Here is a 21,295-nt window from a genome sequence, read left to right as displayed (position 1 = left end):
TTAAATGTTGAAAGGCCTAAACAGAGTGGACATGGAGGGGATGTTTCCTACAGTGGGGGACACAACCTCAAAATACAAGGATGTCCCTTTAGAGCAGAGATGAGGAAGAATTTCTTTAACATGAGCATTGTTAATCTATGGAATTCATCGCCAGGGACGGCTGTGGAGGCCAAGTTGTTGGGTTTATATTTAGAGCAGAGGTTGATAGTTTCTGGATTAGGAAGGGCATCAAGGGGGAGAATGGGGTTGAGGAGGAAAATAAATTGGCCATGACGGAATGGCGGAGCAGACGCAATGGGCTGAATGGCCTCATTCTGCTCCAGTGTCTTATGGTCTAAAGTTAACGAATTGGAATAGAGTTGAGAAGTCTGCAGGATGCCCCGGTGGAAGATGAGGTGGTGGTCCTTAATCTTGTATTCAACCTTGTTGTGACAGTAGAGATGGCCGCAGCCAGGTGGGTCGGAGCGGGGCTGGAGATTGAAAATGGTTGGCCCTGGTCCCTCCGTATGCGTGAATGTACTCAGTATTGTCTGTCTATTTACAATTATTTGCTAATGTTTGTATTTGCATAGTTTGTCTTCTCTTGCATATTGGCTGTTTGTCCGTCTTCGTGTCTAGTTTTTCGTTGACTCTGTTGTGTTTCTTTGTTCGACTGTGAATGCCCACAAGGAAATGACATGTATGTACTTTGTGAATTTTGATAGGCTGGCAGTTCAGGTGAGTAAGAACGTTTGAAGGGACAGTGAGTTTGACCGGTGGAGCACGGCCGGGTTGGGATGTGCTGTTTTAAGAATAACACCCAGTCTAGTAGCTGGTTGACTGGTTTCATACTCTCAAGCGGGTCGAGTATATTGCAGCCTGTTCCGCCTATCAAACTTTTAAAATTTTCGTTTACTCTATTGAGATACAGCATGGAACAGGCTGTTCGAACCGTGCTGCTCAGACAGTGACAGACAACTTACAATGACCAATTAACCTGCCAGCCGGTACGCCTTTGGACTGTGGGAGGAAACTGGAGCACCCGGAGGAAACCCACGCAGTCACGGGGAGAACGTACAAACTCCTTGCAGGCAGCGGGTGGGTCAGGCAGGGTAACTCATACCCTGTTAAGAACACCCTTGCTCTGGCCAGACCTGCTGGGCAAACCCCTTTAATCTGACAAAGTCGAGGTAGCTTTACTCTGTATCAAGTCTATGTATTCCTCACTGGCGTCTCTGCTCGTTAATCAGCTCCCCTGGACAAAGGTTGCTTGTCTTGAGAACAAATCTTTCCATAAGGCTGGAAGGCAAAGGAGCAGAATTAGGCCATTCAGCCCAAGTCTGCTCCACCATTCCATCATGGCTGATTTACTATCCCCCTCAATCCCATCCTCCTGCCTTCTCCCAGTAATGTTTGATGCCCTGACTAATCAAGAATCTGTCAACCTCCCATTAAGTATACCCAACAACCTGACCTCCACAGCCTTCTGTGGCAATGAATTCCACAGATTCACCACCCTCTGGCTAAAGAAATTCCTCCTCATCTCCATTCCAGATGGATGCCCTTGTATTCTGAGGCTGTGCCCTCTGTTCCTAGACTCCCCCACGATAGGACACACCTTCTCCATGTCCAGGACTTACAATACTCCTGGTTTCAATGGGATCCTTCCTCATTCTTCTAAACTCCATCCAGCTGTGACAGGAGGCAGCTGCCACGTGGTTGTATGTGGTCTGTCTGAGAAGGGTTCTGACTTGGACTAGTGCCAGATGGTTTAAAAACCTCTCTCTTTCCGTCCGTAAATCTCCCGTGCTCAGAGTGGTTGCATCGACTGGGGGCCTCTTTACTCGCAGGCTTGAATGCCTGGAGTGTCGCAGTTCCTCCTGCTCTGTGCTGTGGCTGACCGTAATGGCGGTTGCGTTTTGGGTCGAGGGTGCCAGGGATGCACCTTGTTGGATGGTGTGGTGACGCTTGCCGGCTGCCCCCCAGCGCATCCTCGGCTGCGCTGGTTGTTAACGCCAACGACGCATTTTACTGCGTGTGGCCACGTACATGCGATAGGTGAATTTGAGTCTGAATCTCACGGTGACGTAGTGGTTAGGGCAGCGTTATTACAGCACCAGCGTCCCGGGTTCAATTCCTGCCGCTGTTGTAAGCAGTTTCTACTTTTCTCCACGTGACCGTGGTGGTTTCCTTCAGGCGCCCCTGGTTTTCTCTCCCCACACAGTCTGAGGATCTATGGGTGAGTTGTGAGCACGTTATGTTGGCGGAAGCATGGTGATTCTTGCAGGCTGCCCCCAGCGCATCCTCGGACACAAACGGCTCAATTTGTTTCGATGTATGGCCATCACCGTCATCATTATGAGTCGTGTCATGTGACATCATCATAATGTGCCGCATCGTATGACATCATCATTATGAATCATGTTGTATGACATGGGCAATCAGGGTCTTTCCATGACCGTGATTGTTCTTGGCAAATTTTTCTACAGAAGTGGTTTGCCATTGCCACCTTCTGGGCAGTGTCTTTACAAGACGGGTGACCCCAGCCATTATCAATACTCTTCAGAGATTGTCTGCCTGGCGTCGGTGGTCACATAACCAGGACTTGTGATCTGCACCGGCTGCTCGTACGACCATCCACCACCTGCCCCCGTGGCTTCACGTGACCCTGGTCGGGGTGTAAACAGGTGCTACACCTTGTCCAAGGGTGACCTGCAGGCTAGCAGAGGGAAGGAGCACCTTACATGCAACCTGTGACAAGTAAAGCTAAAGCTGATTATAGACTTCAGGAGAGGAAAACCAGAGGTCTGTGAGGCAGTCCTCATCACTGGATCAGAGATGGAGAGGGTTAGTAACTTTAAGTTCCTAGGTGTGACTATTTCAAGGCCTGTCCTAGGCCCACCACGCAAGGACTCTTTATCTACGTTCTCGTTATTTATTGCTATTTATTTACATTTGCACTTTCACAGTTTGTTGTCTTCTGCACTCTGGTTGATCTTTCATTGATCAGAATCAGAATCAGGTTTATTATCACCGGCATGTGTCGTGAAATTTGTTAACTTAGCAGCAGCAGTTCAATGAAACAAATGATAACATAGCAACTGAATAAATAAGTTGATCAACCAATCAATTACAGTCAATATGTATATTTATGTTAAATAGTTAAATTAAAAACCAGTGCGAAAACAGGAATAATATAGAAAAAATGAGGTAGGGTTCACTGGCAGAGGGGAAGAAACTGTTCCTGAATTGTTGAGTGTGTGTCTTCAGGCTCCTGTACCTCCTGCCTGATGGTAACAGTGAGAAGAGAGCATGTCCTGGGTGATGGAGGTCGTTAATGATGGTCGCTGCCTTTCTGAGGCGTGGTTCCTTGAAGAAGTCTTTGATACTACGGAGGCTGGTACCCAAGATGGAGCTGACTAATTTTACAACTTCCTGTAGCTTCTTTCAATCCTGTGATGTACCCCGCTCCCCCGCCCCCACCCCATACCAGACAGTGATGCAGCCAGTCAGAATGCTCTCCACAGTACAACTATGGACGTTTTCGGGTGTTTTAGTTGACAAACCAAATCTCCTCAAACTCCTAATGAAATATAGCGGCTGTCTTGCCTTCTTTATAACTACATCAGTATGTTGGGACCAGGTTCAGATCCTCAGAGATCTTGACACCCAGGAACTTGAAGCTGCTCACTCTCTCTACTTTTGATCCCTTTATGAGGATTGGTATGTGTTCCTTCGTCTTACCCTTCCTGAAGTCCACAATCAGCTCTTTCATCTTACTGACGTTGAGTGCCAGGTTGTTGCTGTGGCACCGCTCCACTAGTTGGCATATCTCACTCCTGTACACCCTCTCATCACCACCTGAGATTCTACCAACAATGGCTGTGTAGTCAGCAAATTTATAGATGGTATTTGAGCTATGCCTAGCCACACAGTCATGGGTATAGACTAATCACACACCCCTGAGGTGCGCCAGTGTTGATCGTCAGCGAGGAGGATATGTTATCACCAATCCACACAGACTGTGGTCTTCCGGTTAGGAAGTCGAGGATCCAATTGCAGAGGGAGTTACAGGGGCCCAGGTTCTGTAACTTATTGATCAGGTTATATAAATCTGTTACAGTTACTTCCTATAGATTTACTGAGTATGCCCACAGGAAAATGAATCTCAGGGTTGTGTACGGTGACATATATGTACTCTGATAATAAAATTTACTTTGACCTTTGAGCTTTAATGTTTGGAGAAAATATATCAATGTACCTGGGCTGCAAGTAGATCGGTAAGAGTTTTTCTGTTTCCTTTTATTCACAGTAGAGTCAGAATCCAGTTTTTATCACTGACATACAGAGTCATTGAGCAATACAGCACAGATACAGGCCATTCGGCCCAACCAGGTCATTCTGACCACCCAGCTAGTCCCAACTTCCTGTGTTTGGCCCAAGTGCCTCCAAGCCTTGCCCATCCATATACCTCTGGTCAACTGCTTCTGATATATTTTCTACCGGAACCACTTCCTCTGGCAGCTCGTTCATCACCCTCTGTGTGAAAGTCTTTCAAATCCCTCCCCACTGACCATAAACCTGTGCCGCCTAGATTTGGACTCCCTTACTCTGGGGAAAAGTCTCTTGCCATCCACCGTATCTATGTCGCTCCTAGTTTTCACGTGTTTCTTAAATGATGCCTCGAAAAGGCCGTGTCCATTATTAAGGGCCTCATCACCCAGGTCATTGTTACCATCAGAGAAGAGGTACAGGATGTATTTTTTTTCCTCTCCCTGCCCCACCCCTCCTCCTCCCCCTCTCTCTCTCTCCCTCCCCCTCCCCTCCCCCCTCTCCCCTCTCCCCCTCTCCTCTCCCCCTCTCCTCTCCCCTCCCCCTCTCCCCCTCCCCCTCCCCCTCTCCCCTCCCCCTCCCCTCCCCTCTCCCCTCTCCCCTCTCCCCTCTCCCTCTCCCCTTCTCCCCCTCTCCCTCTCCCCTTCTCCCCCCTCCCCCTCTCCCCTTCTCCCCTTCTCCCCCTCTCCCTCTCCCCTTCTCCCCTTCTCCCCCTCTCCCCCTCTCCCCCTCTCCCCCCTCCCCCTCCCCCTTCCCCTCCCCTTTCCCTCTCCCTCTTCCTCCTCTCCTCCCTCTCCCCCCCTCTCCATTTTCATTCCCGTTCATCTGCACTCTCACAGAACACACGTAGCTGGCCTGTAGCGGGCGATGGAGGATGTGCTCGCCAGAGTTTTGCCCACTGTCCGCATGTGATTCGCTTCCTGAATGAAGCTGTAAGAAGTCAAGTTTCCAAATATCACTCCACTTCCTCCCACTTACAAATCCTCCGGCAACTTCTGCACCGAGGCGATACACGCAGGTGACACCAGCTTCAGTATCGTACACAAATACCTTGTGCACTGGTAGCAAAAGATGTTCACTTGATGGGACATTTCACCCACGGACTCTGCCTCAATTCTTTTTATTATTTCTGTTTGCACCACTGTCAGAATCAGGTTTAATATCATCGGCATATGTTGTGAAATCTGTTAGATTTGTGGCAGCAGTACATCGCAATGCGTAATAAATATAGAAAAAAATAAGTAAATCAAATACAGTAAATGAGTAAAATTTAAAATATTGCAAAAACAAAAATAATAACAGTGAGGTAGTGTTCACGGGTTCAATGTCCATTTGGGAATCGGATGACAGAGGGGAAGAAGCTGTTCCTGAATCGTTGAGTGTGTGTCTTCAGGCTCCTGTACCTCCTCCCTGATGGTAGTAATGAGAACAGGGCATGTCCTGGGGGGTTTTTAATGATGGACGCTGCCTTTTTGAGTCACTGCTCCTTGAAGATGTCCTGGATACGATAGAGACTAGTGCCCATGATGGAGCTAGCTAATTTTACAAACTTTTTATAGCTTCTTTTACTTTAACTATTTAATATAACTATCTATATTTTTAAAAACTAGGACACCATTTATTCATATAACTAGTATATGATTTAACTATTATATACTTAACTGTGATTTTTGGCTATATTATGTATTGCATTGTACTGCTGTGGCATTGTAACAAAACTCACAACGAACGCCGTCACAATAAACCCGATTCTGATTCTGACAAACAATGGGCAAAAGAAAAGAAACTGTGCAATGTCAATAATAAATAAATAAATATATAAATAAAACTGAGAACACGAGTTATAGAGTCCTCAGAAGTGAGTCCACAAGCTGTGGAACCAGCTCAGAGTTGAGGTGAGTGGGACTTGCTGTTTTGCGTTCGCGGTGCAGTGTGTGGGGTGACGGGGTGGAGATAACGTCTCTACCAGAATCAGAATCAGGTTTATTATCACTGGCAGGTGTCGTGATTTTATTTATTTGTTAACTTAGCAGCAGCAGTTCAATGCAGTACATAATACAGTAGAGAGAAAATAAATAAATAATCGATTACAGTATGCGTATATTGGATAAAAAATCGTGCAAAAAAACCAGAAATAATATATTTTTAAAAAGAGAGGTAGTGTTCACGGGTTCAATGTCCATTTAGGAATCGGACGGCAGAGGCTATTCCTGAATCACTGAGTGTGTGCCTTCAGGCTTCTGTACCTCCTGCCTGATGGTAGCAGTGAGAAAAGGGCATGTCCTGGGTGCTGGAGGTCCTTAATAATGGAACGCTGCCTTTCTGAGACACCGCTCCCTGAAGGAGCGTATAGGTATAAGGTGTTCCTCCCCTCTGCTAGCCTGCTGGACACCCTTGGGCGAGCTCAGTGACCTATAAACCCCAGACAGTTGTGTCTGCTCTCTCTCTCAACATGCTCTCAGTGCGTAACCACGTTAACCGTCTTCATCTCTCTACCCGTAGGTGCCGCCACCTTTGAGGATTTTCAGATTCGGCCGCACGCCTTGAACGTACACTCCTACCGTGCCCCAGCGTTCTGCGACCACTGCGGCGAGATGCTCTTCGGCCTGGTGAGACAGGGCCTAAAGTGCGATGGTAAGGATATGCTTCTGATTTTCTCCCGGCCGCCGTCTCCTCTCGGTCCCTCAGACGGCTTGCTTCCTTGCATGGGGCTGCTGGCTGGACCTCAGCCAGTGAGGAGGGAATGGGCTGGCAGAATGTGGGGCTCCATCCCCTGCGAAGGCCGAAGAATTCAATCGTCAATAGGACTGTGAACAGTGATAGGGGGCCCTGCAAGATTTTTCCCAACCCAGAGCAAGGAATAGTATCGGTTGGGCAAAGGGGAAATCTCCCTCTACATTATCCTAGGAGTGTGTGATGGGACAGTGTAGAGGGAGCTTCACTCTGTATCTAACCCGTGCTGTCTCTGCCCTGGGAGTGTGTGATGGGACAGTGTAGAGGGAGCTTCACTCTGTATCTAACCCGTGCTGTCCCTGTCCTGGGAGTGTGTGATGGGACAGTGTAGAGGGAGCTTCACTCTGTATCTAACCCGTGCTGTCCCTGTCCTGGGAGTGTGTGATGGGACAGTGTAGAGGGAGCTTCATTCTGTATCTAACCTGTCCTGTCCCTGTCCTGGGAGTGTGTGACGGGACGGTGTAGAGGGAGCTTCACTCTGTATCTAACCCGTGCTGTCCCTGCCCTGGGAGTGTGTGATGGGACAGTGTACAGGGAGCTTCACTCTGTAGGTTAGCTGTGCTGTCCTTTTCTTACGCAGCAAACACCGTGTCCACGTTTTGATCTGTCTGTTGCTCTGGTTTGCGCACTGTGCCCCTTTCCCTCATCTTCCTGTCTCCCAGTCACTGTGAAGGCAGAAAGTCACTGAATACTGTGTTGGGTGGTGTGGGCACTGGCACCATCTGCTGGCCAACTGCGATACTGCAGAACAGAACCATCTTTTCCAAAATTCGAATCAAGTTTATTGTGATATGCGAGAGTACTTCTGTGCACAAGTGGAATGAAAAATTTACTTGCAGCAGAATCGCAGGAAGATAGTATTAGATAAAAATTAAATCAAATCCTTAGAAAGAGGTGACATAGGATCAGAATAAGTAGAATCTTTGTGGGTAGAGTTTAGAAACTACAATGGTAAAAAGACCCCAATGGGAGTACCTTCAAGCTCTGAACAGTAGATAGAATGTGGAATATAAATTACAACAGGATATAGAAGAAGGATGCAACAAAGGCAATGTTATTGTAGTCACAGGGAATTTCAATATGCAGGTAGTTTGGGAAAATCAGGTTGGTGCTGGATCCCAAGAAAGAGAATTTGTAGAATGCCTACAAGAGAGCTTTTTCAAGCAGCTTGTGGTTGATCCCACCAGGGAAAAGGCAATTCTAGAGTGTGTGTTGTGTAATGAACCAGATTTCATTAGGAGCTTAAGGTAAGGGAACTCTTCGGAGGTAGTGATCATAATATGATAGATTTTACCCTGCAGTTTAAAAGGGAGCAGATAACGTCAGATAAAGTATTACAGAGGGATAAAGGGAGTTACAGAGGCACGAGAGAGGATCTGGCCAAATTGGAAGGGAACACTAGCATGGATGACACCAGAACAGCAATGGCTGGAGTTTCTGGGGGCGGTTCGGAAGTGACAAAGATGAAGAAGTATTATAAAGGGCGAATGAGACATCCGTGGCTGACAAGAGAAGTCAAAGGCAGCATAAAAGCAAAAGAGGGGGCATATAATATAGCAAAAATTAGAGGATTGGGAAGCCTTTCAAAACCAACAGAAGACAACTAGATAACCATAAGCAGAAAAACAATGAAATGTGAAAGTAAACTAGCGAATAATATTGAAGAAGGTACAAACATTTCTGTTTTCGAACTTTTAGATTTTCATGCTTCACAATTTTCAGTTTACAATTTTCCCTGTTTTTTTTTGGGGGGGGGCCTCTACTGTGGAAAAAAGAGCACATGATTCACAAATAAAAATTCTCAGTTAACCTGATGAAAATCCCTGGCTGTAATACTCATTTATGTGAACAAAGGGTTGGGGCTGAATACTTTCACAAGCCGCTGTACGTCATGGTTTCTGCTGTTTTGTGGGACCAGTACAGTGTTATACATTTAAAAAATTATAAGCTTCAATAAGAAATATTTTTAAAATTCAACAATAATGTAAAAATAGTGAGGTCACTGCACCTGAACAACATTAGAACTAGTAAATAAACTTGACCCATCAGAAATTGGGGGGGGGCTGCTTCATCGAGCAGCTCTGAACTGCTAACAAAACCGGAGCTTCTCAGAGGCCAAACATTTTAATTCCCATTCCCACACGCCAGTCCACAGCTCCTCTTGTGCCATGATGGGGCCAGATTGGAGGATTATATTCTGTCAGGGTAGCCTCCAGCCTGAAGGCGTGGATATTGATTTCTCCCGGTGAACAAAAATTGCCCCCCTCCCTCCCCTATTTCCCACTCCGACCTCTCACTTCTCACCTGCCTATCACTTCCCCCGGGTCCCCTCCTCCTTCCCTTTGATTGTCCACTCTCCTCTCCCATCAGATTCCTTCTTCTCCAGCCCTTGACCTCTCCCGCCCACCTGGCTTCACCTATCACATTCCAGCTAGCCCCCTTCCCCTCCTCCCCACCTTCATAGTCAGGCATCTCCCTCCCAGTCCTGAAGAAGGGTCTCGGCCCAAAGCGTCGACTGTTCATCCATTTCCCTGGATGCTGCCTGGCCTGCCGAGTTCCTCCAGAATTTTGTGTGTACTGCTCTGGGTTTCCACCTTCTGCAGACTTTCTCGTGTTTGAGATAAACTCTATGATTACTTTCAATAGACAATAGGTGCAGGAGTAGGCCATTCGGCCCTTCGAGCCAGCACCGCCATTCACTGTGATCATGGCTGATCATCCACTATCAGTATCCAGTTCCTGCCTTATCCCCATAACCTTTGATTCCGCTATCTTTAAGAGCTCTATCCATCTCTTTCTTGAAAGCATCCAGAGACTTGGCCTCCACAGCCTTCTGGGGCAGAGCATTCCATACATCCACCACTCTCTGGGTGAAAAAGTTTTTCCTCAACTCCGTTCTAAATGGCCTACCCCTAATTCTTAAACTTAAACTTCCATCACGAGCTTCCTGCCCCATCTTCTGTACCGTCTCGCACAGCTCGGATATTGCTACGAAGCCAATGTTAACATAGACGCAAGACATTCTGCAGATGCTGGGAACCCTGAGCAACACACACACACACACACACACACACACACACACACACACACACACACAAAATGCTGGAAGAACTCTGCAGGTCGGGCAGCGTCTAGGGAGAGGAATAAACTGTTGACGTTTTGGGCCAAGACCCTTCTACTGGACTGATGTCAAGAGTCCTGATGAAGGGTCTCGGACCTAAACGTTGACTACTTCATATTTTCCATAGATGCTGTCTGGCCTGCTGAGTTCCTCCAGCATTTTGCGTGTGCGTGCGCGTTGTTCATCTTGAATCCATTATTAATACACTTTTCTTTTCACCGATCTTGAAAACAGGGTGTGGATTGAACTATCACAAGAGGTGTGCCTTCAGTATTCCTAACAACTGCAGTGGAGCCCGGAAGAGAAGACTATCCAACACCTCGCTCTCCGGGTCCATAACATCCCGGCTGTCCACTACAGAGACTCTGCTGATGTCCCCCATTGACGGACACTCGGTAAAGGACCTACTGTATTGATCCTGTTCTCCTTAAACCACACGTCCTGCTCTCTGGCGATGACCAGAAGATGGAGGATTTCCTATCGATTTAGAGATACCGACCTGTTTAATATTAGCCTGATCATGGGGCAACTTACAGTGACCGATTCGGCTACTAACCCGGTACGTCTTTGGACTGTGTGGGAGGAAACCAGAGCCCCCAGAGGAAATTCCACGCAGACGTGGGGAGAACGTACAAACTCCTTCCAGCGGGCGCTGGAATTGAACTCCAATTCCGCAAGCTGTCATGGCATCGCGCTAACCGCTACCCTACTGTTTTCGGAGTTCCAGTATCCCTGGAGTTCTTTACCCATGCTATTAATGAAAATAGCAGAGCGGACTCGATGGGCTGAATGGCCTAGTTCTGCTCCTATGTCTCATGGTCTTGTATATGGTGAGAGGCCAGGTGTGTGGGGTTGAATGGGATTCTGGATCAGCCATGATGAAATGGTGGAGCTTACCGATGGGCTGATTGGCCTCATTCTATTCCTGTGTCTTATACTCTTATGATCTTAAAAGAATCTTTTTGTGCTGACTCTTCTTGCAGGTCAGGAAGCGGAAAGTGTTTGGTTCATGTAGAGTGTGAATGTTGGGTCAGACAGAGTGTGAAAACGAGAGAGAGGATTAGAATCTGGTCAAATATCACCGGCACGTGCTGTGAAATTTGTTGTTTTTCACAAGTAGTACACTGCAGTACATAATAATGAAAAACTTTAAATTTTGGTAATAAGTATATAGTACAGGGCATAAATATATAGTATGGTGGTCTAGTGGTTAGCACAACGGTTTACAGTACAGGAGACCCGGGTTCAATTCCCATCTCTGCCTGTAGGGGCCTGGCCCAAAATGGCAACTGTAGGTGCTGCCTGGCCAGCATTTTGTGTGTGACTGCCCGTAAAGAGTTCGTACATTCTCCCTGTCACCGTGTGGGTTTCCTCTGGTTTCTTCCCACAGTCCAAAGACACATTGGTTAGTAGGTTAATTGGTCATTGTAAATTGTCAAATGATTAGTCTGGGATTAAACAGGGGGATTACTGGGTGACAGGGCTTGAAGGGTCTATTTCGCATGGTATTTTTAAGGCATCCGTTAGTCTTGCGAGACCATGGATCTGCGCCTGGAAAGTCTTCACTCTCCAGGGCGCAGGCCTGGGCAAGGTTGTATGGAAGACCGGCAGTTGCCCATGCTGCAAGTCTCCCCTCTCCACGACACCAATGTTGTCCAAGGGAAGGGCATTAGGACCCATACAGCTTGGCACCGGTGTCGTCACAGAGCAATGTGTGATTAAGTGCCTTGCTCAAGGACACAACACATTCCCTCGGCTGGGGCTCGAACTCACGACCTTCAGGTCGCTAGTCCAATGCCTTAACCACTTGGCCACGTGCCCACACATCGCATGGTAACTCGATAAATAAATAAATAATGATAAAGAGAAGAAAAAGTAGTGAGCACGAGGAAATCTGCAGATGCTGGAAATTCAAGCAACACACATCAAAAGTGCTGGTGAACGCAGCAGGCCAGGCAGCGTCTTCGTCAGGACTCGGTGAGGGTGGGAGAGTCCCGACGAAGGGTCCCGGCCTGAAACGTCGACTGTACCTCTTCCCATAGATGCTGCCTGGCCTGCTGCGTTCACCAGCATTTTTTTTAAAAAGTAGTGAGGTAGTGTTCATGAGTTCAGTGCCCATTCAGAAATTGGGCGGCAGAGGGGAAGAAGCTGTTCCTGAATGGTTGAGTGTGTGTCTTCAGGCTGCTGTACCTCCTCCCTGATGGTAGCAATGAGAAGAGGGTATGTCCTGGGTGATGGGGGTCCTTAATGATAGGTCCTTTTTGGGGCATTGCTCCTTGAAGGTGCCCTGGACGCTGGGAAGACCATTGCCCATGGTGGAGCTGGCTGAGTTTACAACTTTCTGCAGCTGACTGTGATGGAACCCTACCTATGTGAAACAGAAGATCTTCTGGTGTTGTGGGGACTGCGATCGGAGAGAGGGAGCAATTTCTGAATACAGGCGGGAGGGTGAAGGACCCACTCTGAGCAGTAACTCTCCTTTGGGGCGCTGGAGTGATCAACATGTTAATGATGTTTTTCTCAAGATTGCTGTGTTTATAACAGGAATGGCACAGTAGCATAACGGTTAGCGTAATATTTTACAGCTCGCTCTCTACTACCCGTTTCACTGCTGGTGTTTAGGGCAGCAATGAAGGTCCTCCATCTCTGGTGGCGTTCAGGGCTTTGTGTTACTAGTTCAGTTTTCATTACTGTCAGTCATGAAAGACTCAGGAATACCGTCACACTCAGATATAGAAAGATTCTTCATTGCTGTTTCCATAACAGTTTTGTTTGACCAGTCAGGGTTGTTAGCCCTGAGCTGAACCCCCGAACCTGGAGGACTGGTGGACCACTCTTAGTTTGACCTCTGCCCTTTGACCCATTTGGCATGGGTGACCCGACCAAGAGCCAAAGCATAAAGCTCCATCTCCAGCCAGCATAGCCCTCCAGGTCATTGAAGCACGCAAACCCCCTAACCACAGCGAGGTTGGGGTCCTCTTGGAGGAATATTTTACGGCGGTGGTTGTAAAATGGGGGTTCAATTCCCGCCGCTGTCTGTAAGGAGTTTGTACATTCTCCCTGTGACTGTGTGGGTTTCCTCCGGGTGCTCTGGCTTCCTCCCACAGTCCAAAAAAGTACATGAGCAACATTTGACAGGAAAGGCTAAGAGTCCACGGGTTCCCAACCTTTCTTATGCCGTGGACCAATACCATTAACTGAGGGGGTCCGTGGACCCCCGGTTTGGGGAGGTATTGGTCAAACGCTGACAAATGGGACCAGCCTGACCACGTAGTGTGCCCATCGTGTTCAACACAGCAAGAGCACAACACCCAACTCAGAACAACACAAACAACAGCAAAACAAGACACAACAACAAAATAACCCCTTTCGCACAGTCCAACACACACACATACATACACACACACACACACACACACACACACACACACACACACACACACACACACACACGTAAAGGCCTCTACCCCCTGGACAGGCTACCTCAGGGCCTCCAGTCCTTGGCCCCGGGCTCTCAGACTCATGACCCCGAACAGTGAATGTTGTAACTCCACACAGAGTCAGGACTGAACCCTCATCTTTGGAGCCGTGAGTCCGCTCTGGCACCATGCAGCCTTTCCAAGTGAGCTCCTGTTGCCCAAGGCTCCAGCTGAGGCAAGCATCGTTCTTCAGCAGGTGGATCGGTAAGGCCAATGTGAAAGCATACCACAGCAGCTGTTTACAGCACCAGATGCAGGCTGTAAGGAGACTGCATGAGTTTCTTTCGGGGGCTCCGATGTCCTCCCACAGTCCAAAGACACACGGGTTTGGGTCAGCGAACGGAGGGTTAAGAGAAGCAAAGAATTAGATTGATCTTAGAATTGGTTAAAAGGTCAGCACAACATAATGGGCCGAAGGGCCAGTACTTTACTACACTGTTCTGTACTGTGGCCACTTTATTAGATACCTCCTGTACCAAATGAAGAGGACACTGAGTGTGTGTTCGTTGTCCTCTGCTGCTGTAGCCCGTCCACTTCAAGGTTCAATGTGTTGTGCATTCAGAGATGCTCCTCTGCACACCACTGTTGTAACGGGTGGTTATTTGAGTTACTGTCACCTTCCTGTCAGCTTGAACCAGTCTGCCCATTCTCCTCTGCCCTCCCTCATTAACAAGGTGTTTTCGCCCACAGAACTGCTGCTCGCTGGGTGTTTTTTGTCCTTCCCTCCATTCTCTGTAAACTCTAGAGACTGTTGTGCATGAAAATCCCAGGAGATCAGCAGCTTCTGAGATACTCAAACCACCCCATCTGGCACCAACAATCATTCCACGGTCAAAGTCACTGAGATCACATTTCCTCCCCCATGCTGATGTTGGGTCTGAACAACTGAACCTCTTGACCATGTCTGCGTGCTTTTATGCATTGAGTTGCTGCCACATGATTGGCTGATTAGATATTTGCATTAACGAGCAGGTGTACCTAATAAAGTGGCCAATGAGTCTATGTCCTATGTAATAAAGCATTTGCCTTTTGTCTCTTACCACCTCTCCCTCCACCCCTCCTGTCCGTCTCCCCCGGCTGTTCCAAGTGCAGAAGAACCTGGCGGAAATGCTGTCGCTGAAGGAGAAACGTCAGAACCTGTGCACCCACGTGGGGCGACCGATTGAGCTGGACAAGATCTTCCTGACCAAGGTCAAGGTGCCTCACACGTTTGCTGTGCACTCGTACACCAGACCCACGGTCTGCCAGTACTGCAAGAAGCTACTCAAAGGCCTCTTCCGGCAGGGACTACAGTGCAAAGGTCAGTGTGAGACCCCTGGAACTTTGAACTTTGATCTTTGGTCTTGAGCTAGTCTAGAGTCTACCTACACAAGGGTTTGACCTTCCGTGCCCTACTTCATTTGGACTGAAGTGGCTAATACGAGGGGGCATAATTTTACGGTGATTGGAGGAAAGTCTGGGGGGGATGTCAGAGGTAGGTTACTTACACAGAGTGGTGGGTGTGTGACACGCCCTGTCACTACTGGTGGTAGAGGCAGACACATTGGGGGAATCCTCTCCGTGTGTGTGTGTGATGAAGAAGGAGGAAGATTGAGGTGGGGGAGGGTGGCGTAAGGCGCGAGGTGGGTGTGAGAAACGAGGCGGAGCAGCTTGATACAGTCCTGTGCAAAACTCTTAGACACAAATATACAGCTCGGGTGCCTGAGACGTTAGCACAGGACTGTACTTGTCAACGTGGAGCGGAGAGCGAGTTTGTAAATCTGGTGGGAGCAAAAGGTGTTGGGAATGGAGAGGATGGATGCCACGGGAGAGGTGCGGGACAAGTGGCAGAGAAGGAGTGTCAGGGGTGGGGGTTGTGGGTGTTGACACACCCAGCCCTGAGACACCAGGGAAGGTCATTTGATTCCAAACAATTGGTTTATTGATCATTACAGAATGTCTCTCTGATGCTTCCCGCTCCCTCCCCTCTCCCTTCCCCTTTTCGCAACCACAATTCCCCTCTTCCTGTCCCCTTCCCACTCTCAGTCCACAATTGAGACCCAGATCAGAATCAGGTTTATCATCACTCACATGTGTCATGAAATTTGTTTTTGTTGCCGCAGTACAGTGCAATACATAAAATTGCTACAGTACTGTGCAAACGTCTTAGGCACTCTAGCTGTATGTATGTGCTAAAGATTTTTGCACAGTACTGTACACGGCTGCACTGAAAAACTTACTTGCAGGAACATCACAGGCACATAGAATCCGGTTAGTTATTTATTTACTTACTTACGGAGATGTAACGTGGAGCGGGCCTGTCCAGCTCTTCGAGACACGCCGCTGTAATCCTAGCCCAGGAGGTGCAGAAGCCCAAAGGCGCACACTGAATGGTTCAGAAACCGTTTCTTCCCCTCTGCCGTCCGATTCCCAATTGGACATTAAACCCAAGAACACTACCTCACTCACAAAATGGCCATATGAAGGTAGGTGGAGGGACAGGTAGTTTTGAGGAAGTAGAGAGGCTGAAGAAGAATTTAGACAGATTAGGAGGATGGGCAGAGAAGTGGCAGATGGAATACAGTGTTGGGAAGTGTCATGCTCTTTGGTGGGAGAAATGAAAGGGTTGGCTATTTCTAAGTGGAGATAATATTCAGAAATCTGGGTTGCAAAGGGATTTGGGAGTCCTCACGCAGGATTCCGTAAAGGTTCATTTGCAGTTTGAGTCGGTGGCGAGGAAGACAAATATGATTTGGCATTCATTTCGAGATGACCAGATTATGAAAAAGAAGGATGTGATGTTCAGGCTTTATAAAGTGCTGGTGAGGTCTCACTTGGAGTATTGTGAGCAGTTTTGGGCCCCTAATCTTAGAAAATGTTTCAGACACTGAAAAGCTGATCATATGAGGAGCGTTTGATGGCTCTGGGACTGTGCTCACTGGAATTCAGAAGAATGAGGGGTGACCTCATTGAAACCTATCGAATATTGAAAGGCCTTGATAGAGTGCATTTGGTGAGGATGTTTCCTATGGTGGGGGAGTCTAATAGCAGAGAACGCAGCCTCACAATGTTAGAATGGAGATGAGAAGGAATTTCTTTAGCCAGAGAGTGGTGAATCTGTGGAATTCGTTGCCACAGGCAGCTGTGGAGGTCAAGTCATTCAGTGTATTTAAGGCAGAGGTTGATAGATTCTTGATTAGTCAGGCCACGAAGGGATGTGGGGTGAAGCTAGAAGATCCAGTCTGAGAGGGGTGACGAAATGGTGGAGCAGACTTAATGGGACAAATGGCCTAATCCTGCTCTTGTATCTCATGGTCTTTTGGTTTTACCAGACTGCAAGTTCAACTGCCACAGGAGATGTGTGGAGAGAGTACCCAATGATTGCTTGGGAGAATCCAGCATTAATGGAGGTGAGGCGTGACTAAGCACTCGTTTCTTTTTACTCCTGGGGCACCTGCATTTATTGTCCATCCTTTGAAGGCGGGACTGAGCCTCCTGCTCGACCCACTGCATTCCACGTGGGGAAGGTGCTCCCGCAGAGGGTTTAGACACGGTCATAACGAAGGACTGGTGATACATTTTCCGACTCGGAGCTGCAGTGGCGGGTTCACCAGGCTGAGCCAACACATAGTTGCCCTTGAGGAGGTGGTGGTGGGTGCTGAGCTTCCTTCTTCAACCACTGAAGATGGTGAATATACCCAGGGAGGTTGACACCATAAGAAACTCTGGGGACCCGCAGTCCTCCTAACGTATATATTGGCTATCTGAACTGCGTATTGGGGTCCAAGTGATTTTCTCAAGAGCATTTGATGTCTCTGGTGGGTGGCGGGGTGGAGATATGTCTCCACCAAAGGGGATGGTCGTATGAGCAGCCGGTGCAGATCACGAGTCCTGGTTATGCGACCACTGACACCAGGCAGACAATCCCTGAAGAGTATTGATAATGGCTGGGGGCAGGGAGGGGTCACTTGTCTTGTGAAGACACTGCCCAGAAGAAGGCAATGGCAAACCACTTCTGTGGAAAACTTTGCCAAGAACAATCACTGTCATTGACCATGATCGCCCACGTCATACAACACGGCACATAATGATGACGTCATAAAACATGGCAGATAATGATGACGTCTCTGGGCCTCTACTCAATGACGTTGAGGGATGAAACCTACTTGCATTTACCCTACCTATAACCCAGAGTGGAAAGGAGGTGTAAGGCGCTCCTTCCCTCTGCTACCCTGCAGGTCACCCTTGGTCAAGGTGTAGCACCTGCTTAGCCCCTGATCAGGGTCACGTGAAGCCATGGGGGCAGGTGGTGGATGGTCGTATGAGCAGCTGGTGCACATCACAAGTCCTGGTTATGCGACCACTGACGCCAGGCAGACAATCTCTGAAGAGTATTGATAACAGCTGGGGTCACCCGTCTTGTAAAGACACTGACCAGAAGAAGACGATGGCAAAGCACTTCTGTAGAAAAGTTTGCTAGAAACAATCAGTCACCTGCGTCATTTAACATGACACATCATCATTATGTGCCATGTCATATGACATCATCATTATGTGCCGTGTCACCCGTCTTGTAAAGACACTGCTCAGAGTAATTCAATGGCAAACCAGTTCTGTAGAAAAATTTTCCGAGAACAAAGACCCTGAATGCCCTTGTCGTACGGAGTGGCACGTGATGAGGATGTCGATGATGTCTGTAGGCCGATACTCACTGGAGCTCGGAAGGATGAGATGTGCTTGCATTTACCTTATCTATATCCCTCATAAATTGGTATCCCTCTATCAAATCTCCTCTCGTTCTCCTACGCCTCAGGGTATAAAGTCTTAACCTATTTAAACTTTCCTTACAACTCAGGTGCTCAAGCCCAGGCCACATCCATGTAGTTTTTCTCTGCACTCTATCTGTCCTGTAGGAACGTAGGTGACCAGAACTGCACACACGGTTGTGGCTCTCCCTTCATGTCCCCCCCCCCCACGTACGGTTCTTTCCGTCTCCGCCTTGCTTCGGGAATGTGTGACGCCTGAACCCCTCTCGCCTTGCAGACCTCCTCAGCCCAGGGGCCGACATGGACGTCAATATGGAGGACGTGAGCGAGTACCCAGACGGAGACAAGTCCGTCACGGCCGACGACTCTGACGAGGCGACCACCAGCTCCGGCAGCACAGAAAACGGTTTCCAGGGAGAGGACGGCCCCAGTAGGATGCTGAGGTGCGCGGCGAGGGGCGGGGGGGTGGAAAGGATGAGGGGAGGTTACGCTCGCTCTGCACTTCACATGAGCTCGCTTTGAGTTTGGATCAGACCTGAACTAGAGGTCATGGGTTAAGGGTGACAGGTGAAATATTCAAGAGGAACCTGAGGCGGGATCTACTTCACTCAGAGGGTGGTGGCTGTAGGTTTATTTGGAGTTGCAGAAAAGCCCTAACCTGTTCAGTCTTTCCGTATAGCATCATGACTCACTCCTCTCCTTCTCTCTCTCTCTTGTCAGTGACCCCATGGCCTCCAACATTCCTCTGATGAGGGTGGTGCAGTCCGTGAAACAGACCAAGCGGAAGTCTAGCATGACGGTGAAGGAGGGCTGGCTGGTTCACTACAGTAACAGGGATGCTCTGGTAAAGAAGACGAGGCTCAGCTCTTGGATCTTTCAGTACTGTGCAAAAGTCTTCGGCACATATATATAGCCAGGACACCTAAGACTTGTGCACAGTACTGCAGTAATCTTACGTATTGCACTGTACTGCTGCCACAGGAGAAAAAGCAAATTTCATGATGTGTGTGAGTGACGATAAACCTGATTCTGATCTGGATCTCTATTGTGGACTGAGAGTGGGAAGGGGACAGGGAGAGGGGAATCATGGTTGGGAAAAGGGGAGGGAGAGGGCATTCTGTAATGATCAATAAACCAATTGTTTGGAATCAAATGACCTTGCCTGGTGTCTCAGGACTGAGTGTGGCTGCACCCGTCCCTGACACTCCTTCTCTGCCACCTGTCCCACACCCCTCTCCAGGCACCCCACCCTCACCATTCCCAGCTTCCTTTATTCCCGCCAGATTTACAAACTCACTCTCCGCTCCACGTTGACAAATACAGTCCTGTACCCAAGACTTTTGCACAGTACTGTATGTTACGCAGTTTGCCTCTCTGTCAGCCGCACACCACCCCGCCTCCCATCACCCTCTAGATCTTGTCTTTTACGTTTTAAAAATGTTCTTTCTTGCAACTGATAATCCTGGACTGTTTGTGGAGAATGTGATCCCTGCATGAGACCATCTTTACTGTCAGTGGGTTTGTCAGTGTGTGGTGACCTCTAACCTCTGTTGTTTCAGAAGATAACCCAGCTGTGATAGAGCAAGGCCTCCTTTCACCGTAGGGTCATCTAACTCATTCCCTCTCACATCTCGCTCCACTCACCGACATTGAGAGGCAGTTCACAGTAGGCCTACCATGTGGGAGAAGACTAGAGTTCCCGGGGTGAAGCCCACACGGTCTCAGACGGAACTCCCAAATTCCACGCGGACAGCACCCGACGTCGGAATTGAACCCACGACCTTGGAGTTGTGAGGCAGTGGGGCTGGCCACTGCGCCAACGCGTCACCCGCTGCTTCTCGGTCCATTTCATAGGTTGCAACCGTACGCTGGTTCACTCGGTCCCATTTAACACGTCAACGTATCTCTAACTGGGCCAAGTCTTAACGCACTGAATTGAATTGACTTTATTACTTACGTCCTTCCTATACATGAGGAGTAAAAATCTTTACGTTATGTCTCCGTCTAAATGTGCAATTTATAGTAATTAGTAATGAATAGTATGTACAACAGGACAGTCAGTATAACATAGAAATACAGTTGTGTCAGCATGAATTAATCAGTCTGATGGCCTGGTGGAAGAAGCTGTCCCGGAGCCTGTTGGTCCTGGCTTTTATACTGCTGTACCGTTTCCTGGATGGTGGCAGCTGGAATAGATTGTGGTTCGAATGACTCGGGTCCCCAATGATCCTTCAGGCCCTTTTCACACACCTGTCTTTGTAAATGTGCCCCGTTTATTTTTTAGTTACTTTAGCCCTTCTGGCACAACAAGACCCCCCCGCCCCCGGTTTTCACCATGTGGCCAATTAACCGACTAACCCGAACATATTTGGAATGTGGGAGGAAACCGGGGCCCCTGCGATCGCGGGGAGAACTTACAATCTGTGGGAATTCCACTGAGGTCGCTGCCGTTGTCCGTAAGGGGTTTGGATCTTCTCGTGACCTCGTGTGTTTGCTTTGGGAGCTCCCGTTTCCTGCCCGCATTCCAAAGGCAGGGTTACGCTGGCCGGTGCCCCTTCATGGAGGAAACTCAGTGCATCTACCTCCCCTCCATTTCTTCACGTTGGAAGCAGTTCTCTCTTTTCATTCAAACCAGCGTAATGGAGTTGCAGAGAATCTCCCGTCTCACCCTGGCCGGTTGGACAGTTCCCCAGTGCTTCCAAAGCTCTCTTACCCATCGGGGGAATTCCTACTGACCCACCCTTTCGCATTCATACCATGTTGCAATTCCCTAGGATCCATGCATTGTGAGTTACTCCCATCAGATGAGTTTCTACTATTGGCTCCCTTTACCCTGCTGGTAGTTGGAATTCCATAGATTTGCATATGAATTGGTGGAGTAGACTCGATGGGCCAAATAGCCTAAT

General features: G+C 48.4%; 1 protein-coding gene across 1 annotated transcript in view; it reads left to right on the top strand.

The window, feature by feature from the left end:
* The window catches only part of prkd2 (protein kinase D2), a 158,554-nt gene that overhangs the window by 102,117 nt on the left and 35,142 nt on the right, over positions 1-21,295 (top strand). Inside the window, exons 3-8 of the mRNA XM_063059919.1 lie at positions 6,814-6,945; positions 10,400-10,560; positions 14,737-14,944; positions 16,956-17,033; positions 18,667-18,832; positions 19,110-19,233. Coding sequence (XP_062915989.1) covers positions 6,814-6,945; positions 10,400-10,560; positions 14,737-14,944; positions 16,956-17,033; positions 18,667-18,832; positions 19,110-19,233 — 869 coding nt within the window. The remainder of the gene's footprint in view (positions 1-6,813; positions 6,946-10,399; positions 10,561-14,736; positions 14,945-16,955; positions 17,034-18,666; positions 18,833-19,109; positions 19,234-21,295) is intronic.

This window comes from Mobula hypostoma, chromosome 10 (genome assembly GCF_963921235.1).
Source record: "Mobula hypostoma chromosome 10, sMobHyp1.1, whole genome shotgun sequence".
Taxonomy (NCBI): Eukaryota; Metazoa; Chordata; class Chondrichthyes; order Myliobatiformes; family Myliobatidae; genus Mobula; species Mobula hypostoma.
Note: the sequence above shows the minus strand (reverse complement) of the source record. Positions and strands in the feature narration are given on the sequence as shown.